This window comes from Antechinus flavipes, chromosome 1 (assembly GCF_016432865.1).
Source record: "Antechinus flavipes isolate AdamAnt ecotype Samford, QLD, Australia chromosome 1, AdamAnt_v2, whole genome shotgun sequence".
Taxonomy (NCBI): domain Eukaryota; kingdom Metazoa; phylum Chordata; class Mammalia; order Dasyuromorphia; family Dasyuridae; genus Antechinus; species Antechinus flavipes.
The window spans coordinates 219,238,639-219,263,621 of NC_067398.1; the positions used below are offsets into that span (position 1 = coordinate 219,238,639).

The window sequence follows — 24,983 nt, forward strand, 5'->3', positions numbered from 1 at the left end:
AAGATGAGAGTTGATGGAAGAAGGGGAGAGAGAAAGGGAGAAAGAGGGGAGAGAGGGAAAAAGGGAGGGAGAGAAGGAAATAGGAAAGAAGAGAGAGAAGGTGGGGGAAAGGAAGAAGAGGAAGAGCAAGAGGAAGTGAAGACAAGAGATTGGGAGAGGGAGAAGGAGGGAGAGACAGAGACAGAGAAAGAGAAAGAGGGAGAAAGGAAAGATGAGAATGATTATACAGGGCTACACACAAAAATGTTGAGTTTTCTTCAGAGACTACAACAAAGAATAATATATGTTATTCTTTAAAAGGGTTTTGACATATGGACTACGGTAGAAGAGAATTCTCATAGTACATGGCATCTAGTTTCATAATAGAATAAGTAGTAAGTTACTCTAGTGAAATGTCCAGGGAAGAATCAGTGTTAGATGCTTATAAAGAATTAAGATATTTTGGAATAATTATTATTTGAAGTGAAGGTCAATTAGGGCAGAATAAAAGGATCACCATGAGGAGATTATGGTAGAATTAATATGGATATGGAATTGATTTAGTAAATGTGTGGCTTCCCCCAGTCAGATTCATTAAGATATATATAGTAGAGGAACAAAAAGCAATTGTATTAACAGAGGTTAATATTTGGGAAGGATAATAGAACAAGGGGAAAAGAGATTCAAGAATATAGCTGAATTTATCAAAAATAGGATCAAGATGGTGAAGAAGGAAAGTGAAGACAAAACAAGGGTATTGCTTGAATGAAAAGGGATAGATAATGGGGTTGAAATGTATAATGAAAAGAAAATCAGTTTGGGAGAAGTTAGGAAGAAGAAGATATAAGAAATTAGTAAAGATGACTATTTGAAAAATTATAACTCAGGGGAAGGTAAGTGGTGCAGTGGATAGAGCACCAGCCCTGAAGTTAGGAGAACCTGAGTTCAAATCCGATCTCAGACACTTAACACTTCCTAGCTGTGTGACCCTAGCCAATTCACTTTACCCAAATTGTCTCAGGGGAAAAAAAGAAAGAAAAAAGAAAAGTTATAGATCCCTGAAAAAATTCCCTGGGAAATATATAAAAGGATGCTTAATAAAGCAGCCATAAATTAAACTAAAGAGAAGTTTTTTAAGCTTTTTTATTTAGTCCAGAACAGAACAAGAAAGTTTGAACATCTAAGCAAGTGCAAGAATATGGATACAAAAAAACCTGCTCTGAGTGTGGCCATTAAATTGTTCTGAACCCATCTGGTTACACTGTTCTTCAAATTCTAGAAGTGTGTGTGTGCTTTAACTAAATCTTTGCTAAAAACTAAGGACCCTATATCTATATCTTTCTCCTCACCTTCTAGTTTTCTAGCCCTATAAAAAATGGAAATGAAATAGGGCTGGCATGACCTCTCATAAATGGCTGACTCTTTGTACATATCACTTTCCTTTCTAACTGTTCAGCAACAATTTTGAAAATCATCTTTTCATTATTTTCCTCGGTATTAAAGTTATATTCACTAGTATATAGTTTTCAAGATTTGTTCTCTTCAATTTTTTTTGGAAAATTGGTACATTTACCCTTTTTCAAACTTGTAGTGGTTTTCCCATTTTCTATGATCTTTCAAATGTCACTTATAACAGCTTATCAAATCAGAATTGTAAGTTATTTCAGATTTCAGAAATTCAAGAAAATAGTTCATCTGGATCAGGTGACTTGATTTCATCAAAAGAAATGAAATTGCCAAAAGAAATTATTATTTTCTTACTTAAGTATCAAGTTCCTTTTAGTTATATTTATTCTGTCATTTCCCAAAATAAAGGTCATCCTCTTTTTTTTTTTTTTGTAATAGAGTAAATAGAAATAAGAATTGGGCAATTCTGCTTTCTCTTCTTTTCAGTTATCATTATCCAAGATATAATAAGTAAAAATTTCATCCCTTCTTTAAGTCTAGTTTTTTTCCTAATATAGTTTGAAAAAAAAAAACACACATTTTCCCTTGCCTTGAGTTTTCCTCTTATTGCATTTTATCCTGAAGTATTCTTGATGCTATTTTCATACAACTGTAGCATGCTTTTATTTTTTTTTCTTCATGCCAGCCTTTCTCCTATATTCTGGACATCTCATTTTGAATCTACATTGATTAGTGAGTTTCCCATGGGGTCTATATTAGTCTCTTCAGAGAAATCAATATTCTTTTTTATTGGAACGGTTTCCCTCTGAGCTTGCATAATTTCATTCACAAGATGGAAAGTAAGTGTAATGATTATTCCTACTTTTGGCATATCATTAAGAAAATGTTTTATGTTTAAGTGTCAACAGTATCATGCTGACTGTTAAGTGGGAAATATTTTGGAAGGGGATCAGAGTTTCACTGGCAAGTATGATGAACACTAGGAATGCCTTCACTCCCAACATTATACCTAATACCTTGGGGATGAAATTGAGTTGTAGACTACGGTCTCTATAGAGCATCAAATGATGAAAATTGTGTTTTCCTCATCTCTCTCTAGAAGTCTTCATTTATTTTTCTTGACATCAGCATTTCCCCCTCTCAGAATGGAGCTAACCATTACTATCATCATGTGGCTACAACTTGACCTCTTTTTCAGGGTCCCAGGGAGTAAGGTGTGTGTGTGTGTGTGTGTGTGTGTGGTGTGTGTGTGTGTGTGTGTGTGTTTGTGTGTATGTGTATGTAAAGAAGGGGTACACTCGTTCACCACTGTAACCACTGATTCTCTACTGGCATGATTTTCACAAAATCAACCATCATTATACCATTGACTTTTACTTATTAAGCATTTACTTAACAATAATGCAAAACAAGAAAAATTGCATTATCTTAAAATAGAAGGCAAAGGCAGGAATGATCATAACATTTACTCATTAGAAAGCCCATAAATCTGAGTCACACTCTTCCCCACTAAAGTATATGGTATCCCTAGATGAAAATGGATACTCAGAAACCTAGCAGGAAGACATATGAGTAAGGGAAACCCACATGCCAAGGGTATCTCATGATTCTGGACAGCATCCTTAGTAGCTTTTGTTTCCTTAGATAACTTTGTTACATGTGTTAACTGTTGGGCAAAACTGTTTCTCTGCTATTTGTCCCTTTTCTGGTTCCCAGAATTCTACTTATAGGCAAAGCTGTTCTGCTACTCTCTGTTCTACATACATTTAGCATATAGACAGTCTTCTCTGAGTGCTGAGAAAGTATTATTCTCTTTGAATTGCAAGTATTTCCTTAAAGATAGAATTTTCAAACTCCTTAAGTCTGCTCTGGGACTTTGAGGTGTATTTCACTATCCAATTGTAGCTGATGATAAGATCATGTAGCCTTTGTAGTCATGTAGCAACATATTCTACTTTTTTCCAGTTAACTCTTTAGGAAAAAGGATGCAAAACCTGTCTTTCTCCCTCTAATTGTTCTCAAACCAGAAAGGGCAATTGAATGCAGCACAGATAGATCCAAAAGGGTTTCCTTTTCACAGTTTATAATAGATGTGCTAATGAGCAATAAGCCCAAACAATTAACTCACCTGCTTCACTCTTCTGGTAGTGTCCTCCTTGCCTCTCTGACCTTGTAATCTATTCTTCTACCGCTTTCAATTTACTATAGTGACTAATTTAACCTTAATTTTTTTTCCCTCATAAGCAGTGTAACATTTGATATGAAACTCAACAATTCCATCTTTGTCAGTTATGACCCCATAATTATATAAGATATAATTCTCCCATAGAACAATCATATGACTTATTGCTCTTTATTAATTACAAACTTTAAATATTGAAAAATCACATTCACTTGAGATGATAGACCATAATAACCTGCTTCCATTTGTACCAGTCATTGTTGCCTTTAAATAGATTCTATCAGTATATTTTTCACAATCTGGTAGAACTTTCTCTTGTCTTCAGATATTTGTGTCTTTCCCTAGCATTTTCTCCGAGAAACTTTATTTCTTATGAAGTTGATTTTATCAGTTTTCATTATATAAATGGTCCTTGTATGCATCTTTTGACAAATAAAATGCTCATATATGAAAGGGGTGGTACATAAAATATTCAGCGTACAAAGTAGGTTACCTTGTTATTGCTTTGTTTAAATTAGTAGTGAAGCTTAATAAAGGATGTTGTACTTGACTATTAATTCCATCGCTTGTACAAAACAAAACATTCAGTAATGAATTAAAATACCATGTAGAAGCACATTTCATATAAATATTTCTTCTGGTGTTCTGAATTCAAATTATCTTAAAAGTTTCATTTGTAGAATACTTAAATTAATATTTATAAACACCATTTTAAAAAGTTTTAATGATAAAAGTTGCTATTTAAGTATGTTCCTTTTTAATTTAAAATACTTTTCATCTTTAAATTGTTTTAAGTAAGTGTAAAGTATAATTATTTTTTGATTTTCTAACTACAGCATGATTATTGGATAATTAAAAGCTTTTGATTTGAGCATTAAACTAATGCAATTTAGATGTACAATTTAATATTACATAACCATAATAGAGAGAGTATTTATTGCTTAATTATCACGTTTAATTTAGAAATCCCATAAAATGAGTTTTAACAGAGTCTCATTCTGTATGGAATTTAGAGTTCTGGTTTTCAGCTTTTTATTTATTGGGTTGTCTCTTTTTCTTCAGAAACACATTTATACTTTAAAGAAGAAAGGTTGATTAATGCAACAAAACATGGCATTGCAATTATGTAAAAATATCTATCACCATATTCTTTGGGCAAGATCACCTTTTAAATACTGACACTGTATTTCCTCATAGTGTGAAAAGGCTTCCAACTCATCAGTTTGCCTTTTTATATCCATTCTCCTTTGATAGCCAGATAGATAGATAGATAGATAGAAAGAAAAATAGAATTACATATCATGAAAATATAATTCCCACTATGATTTTTCTCCATTCCAATTACATATAATTCTATATACATTAATGGAAAGAAAATAAAATTCATATTTTCATTGTATGTTGACTTTGTCCTTTCATTTGGCAATATATGATACACACAGTAGATCAAAACTTGTAATGTTATTTTGCAGCAGTTAAAAATGTTAACAGATTCTATTCCTTTTGTAATGAATGTTGTTCCTTTACAGCCATCTATGAGCAGTCCTGTGAAGCCTATAAGCACAAAGGGAATACTTCTGGTTTTTACTATATCGATTCAGATGGAAGTGGGCCCCTGGGACCTTTTCTTGTATACTGCAATATGACAGGTGAGTTAATAAGCTTCCTTTGAACATTGTTCTATTTGTGTGCCTGCTCATTATATTCTGAATCATAATTTATCAAATATGATGTTTATTCTGTTTGAGACTTGATTAATATGCTAAGTGATATTAAAAATAGATTCTTTAGTTTTATTGTTGCACTAAGAAAGGAACATAGGTTTCAGAATAAAAATTGGGTCAGATAATTTTAAAAAATCAAATTGGAATACTAATTATTGTATCTATACCATAATAGTAATGAGAGTAATATTTATATATCCCTTTAAGACTTATAAAGCACATTGCATGTATAATCTCATTTGATTCACACAGAAATTCTTTGAGGTAGGTAGCATCATTTTCCTTGCTTTGTTGAAATGGATGCTGAGAAAGATTAAATCACATGCCTGACCATGAATGAATGAATAAATGACAATAAAGAAACATCATTACATGCTTACTGTGTGCAAAGCATTGTTCTTAGTGCTGTGTATACAAATAGAAAAAAAAAAGTAGAATAGTTTCTTTTCTCAAAAAGTTCAGTTTTTTTTGTTTATTTTATTTTTTTTTAATTTCACATTTAATAGTATTTTGTTTTTTCCAATTAGATGCAAAGATAGTTTTTAGCATTTATTTTTGTAAGATTTTGAGGTTTTTTCCTTCTCTTCTCTTCCTTGTCCAAGACAAGTATCTGATATAGATTATATATATACAATTATTTTAAATATATTTCTATATTAGTCATGTTGTGAAAGAAAAATCTAAACAACAGGGAAAAACCCCAAGAAAGGAAAAACTAGAACAAAACAAAAAGTGAAAATAGTATGCTTCTATCTATATTCAGTTCCCATAGTTCTTTCTGTGTATTTGATGGCATTTTCTATATCAAGTTTATTGAAATTATCTTCAATTACTATATTTCTGGGAAGAGCTAAACCTATCATAGTTGCTTATTGATACTTTGTACATGTTTTCCTGATTCTGATGTTCCCTCAACATCAATTCATGTAAGTCTTTCCAAGTTTTTCTGAAATAAGCCTACTCATCATTTCTTTTTTTTCCTATTATGTACTTTTTTATTATAGCTTATTATTTACAAGATATATGGATGGGTAATTTTTCAGCATTGACCCCTGCAAAAACCTCTTTTTCAACTTTTTCCCTCTTTCGCCTCTCCCCTACATGGCAGGCAGACCCATACATGTTAAATATGTTAAAGTATATGTTAAATACAATATATGTATATGTATATATATATATATCTCCATACAATTATTTTGCTGCACAAGAAAAATCAGACTTAGATATAAGGTAAAAATAACCTGAGAAGGAAATCAAAAATGCAAGCGGACAAAAACAGAGGAAGTGGAAATACTATGTTGTCTCTCATATTCATTTCCCATAATTCTTTCACTGGGTGTACCTGGTTCTCTTCATTGTGGAATAAATGGAACTGAATTGGTTCATTTCATTGTTGAAGAGAGCCACGTCCATCAGAATTGATCATCATATAGTATTGTTGTTGAAGTATATAATGATCTCCTGGTCCTGCTCATTTCACTCAGCATCAGTTCATGTAAGTTTCTCTAGGCCTTTCTGAAATCATCCTGCTGGTCATTTCTTACAGAACAATAATATCCCATAACATTCATACACCACAACTTATTCAGCCATTCTCCAATTGATGGGCATCCATGCAATTTCCAGTTTCTAGCCACTACAAAAAGGGTTGCTACAAACATTTTTGCACATATGGGTCCCTTTCCCTTCTTTAAGATCTCTTTGGGACATAAGCCCAGTAGAACATTGCTGGATCAAAGGATTATGTACAGTTTGATAACTTTTTGAGCTTAGTTCTGAATTGCTCTCCAGAATACTCATCATTTCTTGTAGAACAGTAGTATTTCATTACATTCAAATACCACAACTTCTTCAGCCAATTTCTGGGTATCCACTCAATTTCTAATTCCTTGCTGCCACAAATAGCTACTACAGACAATTTTGCACATGTGGACCCTTTTTTCTACTTTATGCTCTCCTTGGGAGACAGACACAGTAATGGTACTGAGGATCAAAGAGTATGCACAGCTTTGTAGCCCTTTGGGCATAGTTCCAAACTGAAAGAACTCACATTCTAATGGGGGAGACATTTTTTAGTTGAAACATAAATGATATGGTTTCATGGTCCTTAAAATATGTCAGCAAAGCAGATGGTAATGTCCCTTTTTTCATGCTATTTCTTTTGATGAAATCATATCAATTTCTAATGTTGAATCATTTCACTATGCCAAGGACTTCAGTGGTTCTTTTTTTTTGGGGGGGGAGGGAAGAGGGGGCTTTTGAAACCACAACTTTTGTACCATTGAAACAGTTGCCAGAATGCTTCTACCCTGGAATTGCTTCCTACAATCATGGCTGTGTGCTTTGTGCTGAAAGCATTACTAGTACCAAGACTCTTTTGAATTTAGATTCTTGAGCTGCATCCATTGGCAGCTGAGTGGGAATGATGGTCAGAATGGTGATGGTACTTTGACTTGCCTGCCAAAAGATGGATCCTGTATCTCCTATAGGAGTGTTGCTGCTTCAACTAAGTTGGATGAGAATGGTTATGTTTGTCCGTCTCTTGGTTAATGCGAGCAATTACTCCTTTCTTAGATCCATCATGCTAGGAGCACTATCAGTTGTCACGCTGGCTAGTTTAGTCCAGTCCAACTCCAAACCATTCATAATTTGGCAAACCTTTTCATAGATATCTCTCCTGTAGTTGTTCCTTTGATGCTTTGCAGTGCAGCAAGCTCTTCTATGACTTCAAAATAATCATTCATACTACAAATTAAAATTAGAAGTTGTGCCGAATCATGAACATCATTGCTTTTGTCGAGTGCCAAGGAAAAATATGAAATTTTTTATGGAGTTTTGCAAATGCTGATGCAGATCATCTCCCATTTCTTCAATCCTCTGTGTAATTGTAGGTCCTAAAAGACTCACTGAACTAAATAAATCGGCCTTCTCTGGACACATCTCTTTGGCAACAGAAAAAAGGCATTCTTTAACAAATTCTCCCTCCACAGATGGTCTGCCAATGCGTGCTATTAGCTTGACAACTTGAAAACCTGCTCACAGTGATGAAATATTTAGCTGCTTCTGCTTCACAAAAATATTTTGCTGAGTTGCCACTGTATTTTTCAGTTTTAATATTTTATCTTTTCTCACTTCTCCAACCAAACAATCACAATCATATTTATCTTTATGTTGAGTTTCATAGTGTCCACACAAATTATATTCTTTGAACACAGACACTATATTTTGGTATATCAGACATAGAGTTCTTTCCTTGTACTGCATGAAAAAGTAATCATAAGTCCACTGTTCTTTGAATATCCTACACCCTGAGTCAATTTTTCTTTTTCTTGACATCATTATTTCCTAGGGATTCCAAATTTCTATTAGTAAAATACATACATATACATACATACATATATATATATATACACACACACAGCGCTACAAAAACAATATACCAGCAATAACTTTGCCCACACAGAGACATACAGACTGCAATGCCCAACTTCCTCCAACCTGCCTCTGTGCTGTGATGCCTCCGTTTTCCACACTCTCTCTCCCGCTCTTTGCCCTCACGCTTCCGACCTTCATTGCTGCAGTGAATTCCCTCTGCAGTGGCCGTGACATGCACAGTATGCATTGTACATCCCCCATGCCTGTCTGTTGTGGTGGCTGCCATTACTGTACAAGGCCGCGGGCCATCAATTCTCCGTCTTCTGCATCTCTCTCCCTTCCCCACACCACACACCCTGGCCTGGGAACTTACCTCACCTTGGTATCGCCTCACACTCTGTCTCCACTTCCTCAGCCCAGTGCTGGAAGTGTACATTGCTAACGCAAGTTTAAGTCAAACATCACTTCCGTTCTGATTTTGCCATAACCCGACGGGCTGCATAAACGTCCTCAGCGGGCTGCATCTGGCCCATGGGCCGTAGTTTGAGGACCCCTGCTCTAGACAGTAAGAATTGATGGAAATCTGTAATACGTGTTAACTTAGTCTTAGTTATATGAACTATATTTGAAATTGAAATATGACTATATGTAAAATTGATATGTCCTGGATCATATGACTTAGAAAATGGCAACATAGTTATCTACTATAAAATACTTTTTTCAAACATAAATCTCCAAAACCCCACAAATATTCTAGTTTCAAATATTGGATTTTCAAAATTAGTTGACAGAGCAAGGCATAAATTTCAAGAAATAGCACTAAGCAATTGTACTACTTACAGCCTTCACTCAGTTTCCAAATTTTCAAACCCACTCTCTGTGCCAAGTACAGTGACCTCAAATTTTTCTGTGTGATTGTGCTTCAACATTTGTCTGTAGGGATCCCCCCCTATTTTATCCATGTAAGTTATTTGACTTACATCTCAGAAGTGGAAAATACTGATTTTTCCCAATCATGCAAAGAAAAGAGAAAACAACAGGAAGAAGTTTGTGGAAGACTCAGGCAATGCAGAGTACAAAAAAGAGAAAACAAATTCATATGGGACTAGATTTTGGTACTCAAAGTGTGCTCAGATTCAGTAACTAGAATTTTACTTTACCCCACTGAGAGGGGACTGAGAACACTGATCTTCAGGATTGTTGCAGCACTCAGTTTGGAGAAATGGTGTGGGGGGGATATCAAAGAGTGAGAACTGAAACCAGAGATAGTAACTGAGAACACACAAAAAAGTAAGGGACTCAAATTCAGAGGTAAAACCCAATTAAAAATCTACTTTAGAAATAGATAAATTAACCAGGGACTTAAAAAAATTAAATAAAAATTCAAAATGTCAGAGCACATTATAAAAAGTATTGTACTATTTAAGGAAAATAAATTAAATTTTTCCAATGAAAAAGAATATCCTGGAGAAGCAGAATTTTAAAAAACAGACAATTATGTGTGCATGTGTTATTTTTTATTTTATTTTTTAAAGAAGGGGTGGGGGAGTTGACAGAAGTCAACTTAACAAGTATTTATTAAGTGCCTACTGTGTATAAGAAACCATGTTAAATATTGGAGATATAGCTCCAATAACTTCAATAACTTTTCCAAGAGAAAGATTTTTAAACATTAATGAATATCAATTCAAATAATCGAGGATTACACTATAGCCAAAAGAAAACAGAAAACACTAACAGGATTGGATATTCCAAAAAAGCAAAGACTTTTGATCTATAATACAAAATAAAATATCTTATATTATTTATCTTTATTATATATATTTTTAAAATGAACTGTTATCTAAAGAAAGATAGATTACTGCAAAACAAAACAAAACAAAAAACCTTAAATTAGAAATGCAGAGATAACCATGCAACAAAAACACAAATAACCTAAATCTGCCAAATTATCAACAAAAATACTAATGGGAGAATTTCTTTCATGTTTTTAAATGTAATCACTTTAAAAAGACATTAAACTAAGGGATAAAAGAAAGAAAAGATAAATTCTTAAAGGAGAAGGGACATGAGATTAAAACTTTAAAAACAATGTAAAGAATCAGAAGGAAGAGTGGAGTAAAAGCTGAATTAATACTTTGCTGACTAAATCTCATGATGCCCTCTGAGTGAATCAATATTTTATTGGAAGGCTAATTTAGTTAGAAGTTGTGCAGACAGGGAAAGAGGTTGTATGAGACAGTGATTTTGAAATATTCTGCCATCTAGTCCATACATAAACAGAAAAGGATTCTTCAGACTCTCAATAAGGGGGTGGGAATAAGCCTGTAAAAGATCTGGGTTTGAATAATGAAAGCCCTGATAAAATGACAACTACAACATGGATTTTTATTGCAGGGCATAAAATCTTGTTTCTAGGGAAAAGATAAAGAGCATGAAAAATGAGCACCTATGGGGTAATCTTAAGGATATTATTGGCTTCATCTATATGGAAACTCTCATGGACTAAATTGAGATAGTCCCTTTTATTCAGAACTTTTATTGTAGGATTTGACAATTAGAGAGTCATGTACACCTCTAAGTCATGACAAATGAGGAAATTTACTTAGTCCGGTTCATACCATCCCCGGTTGATTAAGTGTGGCATATAATTCTATTGTATGAAATTATTGTAGCTAAAATTGAAAGATAGCCTTTATTCATCCTGTCTTTTTGCATAAAAGCATTTGCAGATTTTCTCTGTTTCTCTCTGTCTCTCTGTCTCTCTGTCTCTGTCTCTCTTTCTCTCTCATAGTCCCTGAATAAAATTGGCCCTTAGAAGTTTCCAATTGTTTTGGAATGAGGGGTTGATAAATTACATATACTAAGGCATGAAGGTAATAGAAACATTTTTTTTTTGATAATTTGGCAATGCACAGGAATAGTTATTTGCAGAATGGTGTTAAATTGTTTCTTCAGGTACAGAAAGCATCAGTTTGCCATCCCAGTAGCATTACAGGCCTTAAAAGAAATCCAAATTAGAGGAAAATGAATAGTGAAGTCTTTTCCCCAGATAAGGATAACAGCATTCTCCTGCCCCAAATCTATACTTGTTGGGCATATATATAGTCAAAACTTAGTAAAGACAGAAAAGCAAAAAACAAACCAAAACAACAGCAACAACAAAAATATCTCAGGGTTCTAGGATCCTTTCAGAGCTCCTGGGGTATTTTTTTCTGCTTTCTTCTTAAGCATCCACTAGCTATGTTCTTCCCATTTGTTAGGGAACTAGAACTCCAGTTCCATTTAATCACTTGACATTGGGTGGGTAACTTTAATAAAGAGATATTTACTTCACAGATAAAGCACAAAGAACTCTGTAAAATTTAGCATAATGACTCAGTACATTACTCCTTCTCTGTGCTACCTACCTCAATCCATGAGAATTGGGGGATTATGTTTAGTTCATAATTTAACATAATTTCTATATTGCACTGGTCCTCTCAAGCTCAGAATCAGTTCTATACTAGATGTATCCTGGAATCTTCAAAATCAGAATACCATAAACTCACACTGTCAGCTTTTGAAATTCCCATGATTAAAAATTCCATTTTCAGAATTTAGAATGGAATAGAATGAATAGAAAGATATCTGAGCCCTTCCCCCTGTGCTCTCACTAGAAATGGTAAAAGAATTACCCTGGTCTTTCAGATAGAAAAAAAAGCAAAAAGAAAGACTAGAGAAGACTCAAGTCTTTTTAAAGATACAAAAAGCCCTAGTTGCAATCAATTAAAAACAGCTCGACTTTGCAGAAGGCCAACTGGAAGCAGTTACAAAATGTACCAATATATACTGCCCTCATATGTCATCAGTATGATCTCTGAAGTAAGCCCTCAATCTCTTTATCTGGAAAAACAAACAAACAAACAACAACAACAAACACTATTTCAAATAATCTGGGCATGCATCAAATATCCATCAAACCAGTAAAGAAAAAAACAAAGTTCTAAGTAAAGAAGTGTAATGCCGGAAAAATTGAGGCAGGAGAGACATTAGAGAGTTTTTAATATTTTATTAATGGGAGAGTAAGATTGATTGGACAGGACTCTCGTCTCAAATTATCCAGTCAGACAGAGATAAAGATATACTGGGACCAAGGAATTCATGTTGGTCCCAGGTCTGGAGGAGACTATCATCCCAAAGAATCCAGCGTCCAGCATATAGCCAGCTGCCAGCCGCCATCCTCCAGCAATGAATGGAGGAACCCCAACTTCTTAAATACCTTTTCTCTGAACAAAGGAAGGGATGAGAAGCTCGGGAAAGTCCCTGTCCAGCTGGAAAAGGCTATAAACCAAAAAAAACCCAGAGACAGGATGTCTGAATACCCAGAGATATCTTGGAATATTTTAGAGGGATGTTGTAAATTCTTGAGGACAGAAGATAATCAGGAGAGTAGACCTCTCTTGTTTATCTTGCTTGGGCTAAGAATTTATAACCTTACACTAATTGGTCCTCAGCCTTCATGGACCAGAGGGAGATTTACAGCTTAGGGGAGTAATTAGGGAGACTGAGACAAGGGAAACTTGTACAAGGAAACTGAGTCAGGACAGTTAAAGAGAACTGTGGCATAACAGAAGGAGCAGAGGATAGACAATTTAGTTTGCTTGTAGACATAAGAAAAGTCTGGCCCATTGTTTTGAGGAGAGAGGATGTAAACAGCAAGAGTACAGATTTGTTGTTTGCAACCTCAAACCTTAAATAAACCTGTTATGCTAATATATTGAGTAATTAGAGCTGAACCCTCAATACAAGAAGACAAAATATCAACAGCAAGGTTCTTTTGATTTGTTGTAACTTCAACACTAAAGATACTTACTGAATGTCTTTCTTCCTCATCCCCATCCCCAGACATCACTAGTAGTAAGCACAACTCATATCTCATGTGCAGTCCTTTGGCTAAAGTTGAGGAGAGGGGACCACTGTATGTTCAATGAGGTTTGACAAACATTTCTACCATACTCCCATTCTGCTTGAAGTGTTGGACACTGAATTTACTGAACCATGTGAAGGAAAAGAGAAGGCTGAAAGGAGGAATCAGGCTGACTGAAAAGTACTCAATGAAGGTAGATAATTAAAAGCCTCAGGGAAAGGTCCTAGAGTGAATTAGTAGTATACCTTAAAGTTACTTGAATCTTTAGCTATTCCCTGCTGAAGGTTGAAAGAGCCCTTTATCCCACCTTCAGGGTTCTCTAGCACTAATGTTGAAAGAGGAGCATTCCTGGCTGCTCTTCAACAAAAATGATCAGCTATCAAGAGGAAAAAAAAAATCAGTAAAAGTTCTGTGCACAAACAGATAAAACAACAAAAAAGATGCTAAAAATCAGAAATAAATATAAATACAATTTCACTGAAAAACCAAAGTACAATTAGCAAAGGTTATATTATGAAGAAAATTAAGTCAAGAGTACTTGAAAACAGACAATTATAGAAACCTAAGAGATCACAGAACAGGAAGAAATAAGAAAGCCCAAGGAACAATAAAATCAGAAGAAAAAAGATAAAAAATTCTCAGAAATCAGAATTCTCACAAAAAGAAAATAGAGTGCTAATTTAAAATTTTTAAAATAATGTTATTTGCATATTAGAACAAAATAAATTAGTGTAGTTTTTTTTTTTTTTGTTTGTTTGTTTGTTTGTTTTTGTTTTGTTTTTGAGACTGTTACCTAGTATGAAAGTATGGCTCAGAGCCTAATCTCAGATCAAGGCACCAAACCTTTGACCTACTCTATTTCCAATTTAGGCTGCTTCACTTCTTCTTAGGTAGTTTAGTGCCCCTCACCATCTAAATTTTATGATATTGATACTAGAGAGACACCAATAAGAATGAATTTCTCTGAGCCCCATTTCAATTGAGCATTCCTGAGCTCAAAGAATTCACAAGCCTCAGCTTTCTCCTGTAGCAAGATTTACAGATGAACCACCATATTCAGAAAGAATCATTTTTAAGAAAGATGACATGGTAGATTTTGGGGGGACATAGTAAGTTACAGAAAAAAATTAAGAAAATTAAAAAATATTAAAAGAAAGCTACTGGCATTGAAGACAAAGTTATGGAGATAATTAGTAATTATAGGTCTCCAAACAACACAAATAAGAAATTTTCAATACCATAATGTTCAAAATAATAAAAATTCCAAACAGAACATTTGATCCAAACAATAAAACAAGTAGCCATGAGAAATATTTGAAAATATTAAGAAAAGGTATTTCAGATAACAGTTTGGGAATTCTACAGTCATGGGAAGTCAGAAAAAGAGAATGAAGGAATAGAATTCAAGGTGAAATTACAAGAGATACATCTTGTATACCTGAATCTAATCATGGTGGGAGAAGGGGGAGAAAAAAGGATGGGTTTGTAACAAAAAAACAAAAAGGTCTATGAGAAATTCATTAAAACATTACTAATAATTTGATGTATAAAAAACTTCAAAAGGTAAATATATTAATCATGGAGAGACTAATTCAATTAATTATCTCATTTTTATATATTATTAAAAAAGATAGAAAGAATGATCTATGTGGGTAAAAGGAAAGTATAAAGATTTTTTTTTTATAGCTTTTTATTTACAAGATATATGCATGGGTAATTTTTCAGCACTGACAATTGCAAAACCTTTTGTTCCAATTTTTCCCCTCCTCCTCACCCCCTCCCCCGATAGCTAGTAGACCAATACATGTTAAATATGTTAAAGTATATATTAAATACAATATATGTATAGATATCCATAGCTATTTTGTTGCACAAGAAGAATTGGACTTTGAAATAATGTACAATTAACCTGTGAAGGAAATAAAAAATGCAAGCAAACAAAAACAGAGGGATTGGAAATGCTATGTAATGGTTCACACTCAATTCCCAGAGTTCTTTTGCTGGATGTAGCTGGTTCTATTCATTATTGAACAATTGAAACTGGTTTGGTTCATCTCATTGTTGAAGAGAGCCACGTCCATCAGAACTGATCATCATATAGTATTGTTGTTGAAGTATATAATGATCTCTTGGTCCTGCTCATTTCACTTAGCATCAGTTCATGTAAGTCTTTCCAGACCTTGAAATTGTGCTGCTGGTCATTTCTTACAGAACAATAATATTCCATAACATTCATATACCACAATTTATTCAGCCATTCTCCAATTGATGGACATTCACTCAGTTTTCAGTTTCTAGTTTCTAGTCACTACAAAGAGGGCTGCCACAAATATTTTGGCACATACATCTTCTTTAAGATCTTTAAGATCTCTTTGGGATACAAGTCCAAAAGTAACACTGCTGGATTAAAGAGTATACACTGTTTGATAACTTTTTGAACATAGTTCCAAATCGCTCTCCAGAATAGCTGGATGTATTCACAATTCCACCAACAATGTATATGCCCCAGTTTTCCCACATCCCCTTCAACATTCAGCATTATCTTTTCCTGTTATCCTAGCCAATCTAACAAGTATGTAGTGGTATCTCAGAGTCATCTTAATTTTCATTTCTCTGATTAATAATGACAGAGCATATGGCAAGATATAGTTTCAATTTCTTCATCTGAAAATTGTCTGTTCCTATCCTTTGAATTTATCAACTGGAGAATGGCTTGATTTCTTATAAATTAGAGTCAGTTCTCTACATATTTTGGAAATGAGGCCTTTATCAGAACCTTTGACTGTAAAAATGTTTTCCCAGTTTATTGTTTACCTTCTAATCTTGTCTGCATTAGTTTTGTTTGTACAAAAGCTTTTCAATTTGATAGGATCAAAATTCTCTATTTTGTGATCAATAATGATCTTTAGTTCTTCTTTGGTCACAAATTGCTTCCTCCCCCACAGGTCTGAGAGGCAAACTATCCTATGTTCTTTTAATTTATTTATAATCTCATTCTTTATGCCTAGATCATGAACCCATTTTGACCTTATCTTGGTGTATGGTGTTAAGTATGGGTCAATGCCCAGTTTCTGCCATAATAATTTCCAATTTTCCCAGCAGTTTTTGTCAAACAGTGAATTCTTATTCCAAAAGCTGGGATCTTTGGGTTTGTCAAACACTAGATTATTAAAGTTATTGACTATTTTGTCCTTTGAACCTAACCTAGTCCATTGATCAACCAGTCTATTTCTTAGCAAATACCAAATGGTTTTGGTAACTGCTGTTTTATAAATATAATTTTAGATCTGGTACAGCTAGGCCACCTTCATTTGATTTTTTTTTCATTAGTTCCCTTGAAAGCCTTGACCTTTTGTTCTTCCAGATGAATTTTGTTGTTATTTTTTCTAGATCATTAAAATAGTTTTTTGGGAGTCTGATTGGTATAGCACTAAATAAATAGATTAGTTTAGGTAGTATTGTCAATGTAAAGAAATATCATCAAGGAATAAAAAAAGAGTTAAAAAAAAGTTGTTAAAAGACCAGGAGAAACAATGGGAAAAGTATTGAACTGAGGCATGCTGGTCTAAATCTCTTGACTCCAGTCAGATGATTAAGTCTCTTGTATGAGTAGAAGGATAGGACAAGGAAATAACAAAGTAAGACATTACATAAATTGGGAAAATGTCTTTATTTTATTCTCTTCAAAATCCAATCTTGTTCCTAAAAATATTCACCCAATAACTAGGGGAAAGAAACTAATTAGAGTCATGTGATACTAAATTATAATATGTTATATATTTATTATTTAATTTTGCTTTTTTACACAACACTGCTTTTGACTATCATTAACTATGTTATCATCTTTCTGGTCTCTATAATAATTCTTTAGTCTCCAGAGACTTAAAAATATATTTAATATACAATTTAAAAATTAAATAAATAATAAAACCAAGATGTGGATGAATATTTACAATATTTTAGCATAATAATCACCTAAAACTTTTTAGTATAGTATAGTATAGTATAGTATAGTATAGTATAGTATAGTATAGCATAGTATAGTATAGTAGATAGTATAAAGACTAACTCTTTACTTATGGAAACAATTCAATCATTTAATTCATTCAAGATAATAGTTAAAAAAGTAAAATTCAAAAATTCAAAACTCCTTCCTTTGTTAATAGTCTACACTTTGTAGAAGGCAAGGGAAAGAAACGGGAAATTAAGGTTTTTACTGGTAAAGGGAGAATTTGTTTTTGAAAGAAGAGGGCATTGGAGAATAAGAAATTTGTTAAATGGATAAATTTCTTTTCCTGCCCCAAGCCATCAGTCACCATCTCTGATTTTTTAATGCCCTTGGCTTGTGACTTGCTCAGCAATGAATCTCCAATTCTTTCTTTAGGTTGTTGTCTAAATGCTTCCAGATTCCCTTGCTGCACCCTTAGTCATGATAAAATCGCTTTCTTGGAAACTTATGACCACATCAGCATTATCAACTTCAATCTCAGGGGCATCTGGCAATTCTCTCCTGTCATATGTCAAGTAAAAGGCTCTGAGGTCCAAAAAACCCTGAAATGTCTTCTTGATCAGCAAGCAGTCACTAATCCAGTTGGGAGTTTCTATAGTCATATCTTTGAGTAAGGCAAGAGTTTATAAAAAATGAAAGAGTTTGACAAAATGACTTCTCTGATCACTTCTAGATCTTAAACAATGGTTTTATGAATAGAATTGTCATATTTATTGTGTTTTTTTTCTCCATTTTTCAATGCATACAGAAACAAAGAAATCAGTCTATCTGTAAACTTGCTAAGATTTGCACATCTCTCTGTAAATTTTATGTCTCATTCTTGGGCTAAACTGAAATATAAAATAAAGAAATATAATATCATACCTTTTCAATTGGAAAGGATCAATGAGGTTAATCCTTTTATGTTAGAGATTGAAGTGACTTGTCCATGGTCACACAACTAGTTTATCCCTGATTTCAGTATTTTCGGGCTCACATTAATTCTTTTTCAATAGAATTCATTACAAAATATTTTTGTTTTACTCTCTCTCAACCCACTCTTCTTCTTGAGCAAATGTGAATAGGGGGAAGTCAGTACTTAGTTTGTCATGTGATAATAGATTATATTTTATACATTTAAAATTTGGTTTGATTTTAGTTTTTTACATAAATGGTAACCTTTATTAGCCATAAATTTACATGTTCTCATCTTTCAAACTCCAGTGATAATTTACATTAAATTATTTCTTCATCATACTATAAATGAGTTCATCTTCTGGGGGATTGACTCTACATACCTATTTTACATTTCAGTTGCTTATATGATTTGAGATTGACCTTACTTTTGCAAAGGAATGCTGAAAAAAGCAGAATCCTGCAATATATTCGATCTGCCTTTTGTCCATTGTGCTGAGAACACCAGCTTCCCATAAACTGAATTTAGAAATGTTATATCAAATAGATCACAGAGCAACACGAAAGAAAGAAAAAGACAAAAGTGTAGGACTGATAGTACAGGAGTGAGGGGAAAAATGTTAAGTCCAGATTCACAAAGAATATTGACAAGACATGGGGAATTGTTAGAAAATACAAAGCCACCTGAAAATCTGTGGGCTGCAGACAAAGAAATGAGTCTGGTTAGAAAGCAGCTAAATGTCTCCAGAAGCTCTGGGACCTTCTGTTCAAATGAAGATCACAAAACTTAGAGCGAGGGAAAATACATTGCTTAAAGATACACACACACACACACATTTTCTTTTGCATTAAATAAAATATAATAGATATTTTAGTGTAATTGTTGAGGTGTGAGAATTGAGGATTGAGAAATCCCCTAACAACAATGGAATACAGGGGGGAAGTTTGTGGCAACAATAGGTTTATTTACCCTAAAGAAAACATTATACTAAGAAGACAGTTTTCTTAGCTGGCAAACTTCTGATGAGGAATTAGCAGAGATGGATTGACAGACTTTTAGTTTTATCCGGGCCTGTGCTGGCCTGAATTGGGGAGCACTTTGAGAGACTAATCTTCAACTCAATATTGGGTCTTGGCTATACCTTGGCTATACTTCAGGCATATTTCCAATTAAATGAGATTACTTATCTGGGAGTTTCCCTCAAAAATGGGTGTGGCCCCACCCAGAGAACAAGAGGATTTGAGAATCAGGAGTATCCTTCTCCCAAAAGTTTCTTTCTGACTCTTCCCCCCCAAAATGGAGCACAGTTTACATCAGGGCACCCCAAATATTAAAGAGGACATAGTTTACATTATAATGTCATTAAAAATAGGAGAAATTCAGAGAAACCTGGGAAGGCTAGTATGTAGTGATTCTGAGTGAAATAAGAATTCCCTCCACCCTCCCAAACCACCTCTATATAATTATCATAACAATTTAAAGGAAAAGAAAAGAATTAATGCCCCCCCTTTTTTAATTTAACCATTTCAATAGAGACTAGCCTCTTATTTTCTTTTAGTTTCTTTTATGTCTCATTTATACCCTTTTTTTTTTATCAATCCCCACTCTTTTAAAAATGATTCCCTTCCTTTTTGTATTTAGTGAATATTCTCTATTAACAAAGAAGAGAAACAAATATATAAGAAAAACCAATATACATCATATGTGTCTGAGAGCATATGACATAGTCCACATCCACAATCTCTAACCTATAGTAGTCAGTGAAAGAAGAGATGTGGATGTCTTAACATCTTCTTTGGAGCCAAGATTAGTCATTTTTATTTACACAATATTTAGTTTCATTTTAATTTTTTAAATTGTTATGTTAATTACATATGGTGAAATTTCTTTTTGGAGGGAATTCTTCCTTAGAATCACTACATATTTAGCTTCCCATGTTTCTTTGAATTCTTTCTGTTTTTTTAAAATTTTTATGATGTTAGATTAATATCATATATCACATTTATATATTCATTACTCAGTAAATAAGCTTCCAAGTTTTTGCTATTATATTTAGGAAAAAATGCTGATATGAATACTTTGGTATATATGGAACCAACTCTTCTGTCTAATGCATTTTTGGCATATATTTTGATACCTGGGTGAAAGGGTATGAGAATTTATGTTTTTTTTTTCTTTTTTCTTTTCCAAATTCCAGAATGGAAGGAAATACAATCCATATATCTATTAACAGCTTATTAGAAAAAAAAACTATCATTATAGTCCTTCTAAAATTAAAGATTTCAATTAAAAATATTTGCTAATTTGTTCAATTAGAGCAGAAGATGTGTTTTAGTTAATATTTCGGTTAATATTTAGTTAAAATTCCTGTTAATATTTCTGTAATATTTGGTATGATCATATGGTTAATGGATTGTATTTTTTTTTTTTGAAAAATGTCTGTATCATTTGATGTTTGGTCTTTAGAAAGATTTCCTTTTATCCTTTCAAAGATATCCTTTGATATCTATTTCTGGCTTCTATGTAGAAGCTTGGGGAAGAACAGTGACTCATTATAGGAAGCCAGGGAGAAGAGAAAATGACTTAAACTAAATAAGGAAGAAAGAAAACACATAAATAACTTGCAAGGATTTGAACAAATGAAGTTTACATTTTATTTATTTATTTATTTAATAGCTTTTTATTTACAAGTTATATGCATGGGTAATTTTACAGCATTGACAACTGCCAAACCTTTTGTTCCAATTTTTCCCCTCCTTCCCCCCGCCGTCTCCCCTAGATGGCAGGATGACTAGTAGATGTTAAATATATTAAAGTATAAATTAGATACACAATAAGTATACATGACCAAACTGTTGTTTTGCTGTACAAAAAGAATTGGACTCTGAAATGTTGTACAATTAGCCTGTGAAGGAAATCCAAAATGCAGGCAGGCAAAAATATAGGGATTGGGAATTCAGTGTAATGGTTCTTAGTCATCTCCCAGAGTTCTTTCGCTGGGTGTGGTTGGTTCAGTTCATTACTGCTCCATTGGTACTGATTTGGTTCATCTCATTGCTGAAGATGGCCAGGTCCATCAGAATTGATCATCATATAGTAATGTTGTTGAAGTACATAATAATCTCCTGGCCCTGCTCATTTCACTCAGCATCAGTTTGTGTAAGTCTCTCCAGGCCTTTCTGAAATCATCCTGTTGGCCATTTCTTACCGAACAATAATATTCCATAATATTCATATACCATAATTTATTCAGCCATTTTCCAATTGATGGACATTTACTCAGTTTCCAGTTTCTAGCCACTACAAAGAGGGTTGCCATGAACCTTTTTGCACATTTAGGTCCCTTTCTCTTCTTTAGCATCTCTTTGGGATATAAGCCCAGTAGTAAACACTGCTGGATCAAAGGTCATGCAGTTTGATAACTTTTTGAGCATAGTTCCAAATTGCTCTCCAGAATAACTGGATGTATTCACAATTCCACCAACAATGTATTAGTGTCCTTATTTTCCCCACATCCCCTCCAACATTCTGTATTATCTTTCCCTATCATTCTAGCCAATCTGACAGGTGTGTAGTGGTATTTCAGAGCTGTCTTAATTTTCATTTCTCTGATTAATAATGACTTGGAGCATCTTTTCATATGGCTAGAAATAGTTTCAATTTCTTCATCTGAGAATTGTCTGTTCATATTCTTTGACCATTTATCAATTTGATAATGGCTTGATTTCTTATAAATTAGAGTCAATTCTCTATATATGTTGGAAATGAGGGCTTTATCAGAACCTTTGACTTTAAAAAATATTTTCCCAGTTTATTGCTTCCCTTCTAATCTTGTCTGCATTAGCTTTGTTTGTACAAAAACTTTTCAATTTGATGTAATCAAAATTTTCTATTTTGTGATCAGTAATGAGCTCTAGTTCTTCTTTGGTCATAAATTCCTTCTTCTTGACAGGTCTGAGAGGTAAACTATCCTGTGTTCCTCTAATTTATTTATAAACTCATTCTTTATGCCTAGGTCATGAATCCATTTTGACCTTATCTTGGTGTATGGTGTTAAGTGTGGGTCGATGCCTAGTTTCTGCCATAGTAGTTTCCAACTTTCCCAGCAATTTTTGTCAAACAATAAGTTTTTATTCCAAAAGCTGGGGTCTCTGGATTTGTCAAATACTAGATTGCTATAGTTATTGACTGTTTTGTCCTTTGAACCTAACCTGTTCCACTGGTCAATTAATCTATTTCTTAGCCAATACCAAATAGTGTTGGTAATGGCTGCTTTATAATATAATTTTAGATCTGGTACAGCTAGGCCACTTTCCTTTGATTTTTTTTTTTCATTAATTCCCTTGAAATTCTTGACCTTTTGTTTTCCCATATGAACTTTGTTGTTATTTTTGTAGGTCATTAAAATAGTTTTTGGGGAGTCTGATTGGTATAGCCCTAAACAAATAGATTAGTTTAGGTAGTATTGTCATCTTTATTATATTTGCTCTTCCAATCCAAGAGCATTTAATATTTTTACAATTGTTTAGATCAGACTTAATTTGTGTGAAAAGTGTTTTATAGTTTTGCTCATAAAGTTTCTGATTTTCCCTTGGCAGACAGATTCCTAAGTATTTTATACTATCAGTAGTTACTTTAAATGGAATTTCTCTTTGTAACTCTGACTATTAGATTTTGTTAGTGATATTTAAGAATGCTGTGGATTTGTGTGGGTTTATTTTGTATCCTTCAACTTTGCTAAAGGTGTGAATTATTTCTAATAACTTTTTAGTAGAATCTCTGGGGTTCTCTAAGTATACCATCATATCATCAGCAAAGAGTGATAATTTCGTTTCCTCATTGCCTATTCTAATTCCTTTAATCTCTTTCTCAACTCTTATTGCCAAAGCTAGCATTTCTAATACAATATTGGATAGTAACGGTGATAGTGGGCAACCTTTTTTCACTCCTGATCTTATTGGAAATGGTTGCAGTTTTTCCCCATTACACATGATGCTTACTGCTGGTTTTAAATAGATGCTACTGATTATTTTAAGGAAGAGTCCATTTATTATTATACTCTCAAGTGTTTTTAATAGGAATGGATGTTGGATTTTGTCAAATGCTTTTTCTGCATCTATTGAGATGATCATATAGTTTTTGTTAATTTGGTTATTAATATAGCCAATTATATTGATAGTTTTCCTAATACTGAACCAGCCCTTCATTCCTAGTATAAATCCTACTTGATCATGCTGTATTATCCTAGGGATGATTTGCTATAGTCTTTTTGCTAATATCTTATTTAAGATTTTAGCATCAATATTCATTAGGGAGATTGGTCTATCATTTTCTTTCTCTGTTTTCAACTTACCTGGTTTAGGTATCAGCATCATGTCTGTGTCATAAAAAGAATGTGGTAGGACTCCTTCATTCCCTACTTTATCAAATAATTTATATAGTATTGGGGCTAAATGTTCTTTGAATTTTTGGTAGAATTCACATGTAAATCCATCTGGTCCTGGGGATTTTTTTTAAAGGGAATTGATTAATAGCTTGTTCTATTTCTTTTTCTGAAATGGGACTATTCAAGGAATTTACTTCCTCCTCTGTTAATCTGGGAAGCCTATATTTTTGGAGGTAGGCATCCATTTCACTTAGGTTATCAAATTTATTGGCATAAAGTTGGGCAAAGTAATTCCTTATTGTTTCTCTAATTTTCTCTTCATTAGTGGAAAGTTCTCCCTTTTCATTTTTAAGACTACTAATTTGATTTTCCGCCTTCCTTTTTCTAATAAGATTTACCAAAGGCTTATCTATTTTATTAGTTTTTTCATACCAACCAACTCTTAGTTTTATTTATTAGTTCATTTATATATTAGTTCAATAGTTTTTTACTTTCAATATTATTAATTTCTCCTTTTAATTTTAGAATTTCCAATATAGTATTTGTTTGGGGGTTTTTAATTTGGTCTTTTTCTGGCTTTTTTAGTTGCAAGCCCAATTCATTGATCTTCTCTTTCTCTATTTTATTCAAGTAAGCCTCTAAGGATATCAGATTTTTTCTTATTACCGCTTTGGTTGCATCCCACAAATTTTGGTATGATGTCTCATCATTGTCATTATCTTGAGTGAAATTATTCATTGTGTCTATAATTTGCTGTTTCACCCAATCATTCTTTAAGATGAGATTATTTAGTTTCCAATTACTTTTTGTTCTATTTACCCCTAACTTTTTGTTGAATGTAGTTTTTAGTGCATCATGATCTGAAAAGAAAGCATTTACTATATCTGCTTTCCTGCATTTAATTTTGAGGTATTTATGTCCTAATATATGGTCAATTTTTGTATAGGTTCCATGAACTGCTGAGAAGAAAGTATATTCCTTTCGGCTCCATTCAGTTTTCTCCAAAGATCTATCATACCTAATTTTTCTAATATTATATTTACCTCTTTAATTTCTTTCTTATTTGTTTTGTGGTTTGATTTGTCTAATTCTGAGAGTGCAAGAGATCTCCCACTAT

At 33.3% G+C, this 24,983-nt stretch overlaps 1 protein-coding gene across 1 annotated transcript in view; it reads left to right on the plus strand.

Annotated features, from left to right (window-relative positions):
• CNTNAP4 (contactin associated protein family member 4) overlaps positions 1 to 24,983 on the plus strand; it is a 630,591-nt gene that overhangs the window by 481,599 nt on the left and 124,009 nt on the right. Inside the window, exon 12 of the mRNA XM_051996707.1 lies at positions 5,098 to 5,217. Coding sequence (XP_051852667.1) covers positions 5,098 to 5,217 — 120 coding nt within the window. The remainder of the gene's footprint in view (positions 1 to 5,097; positions 5,218 to 24,983) is intronic.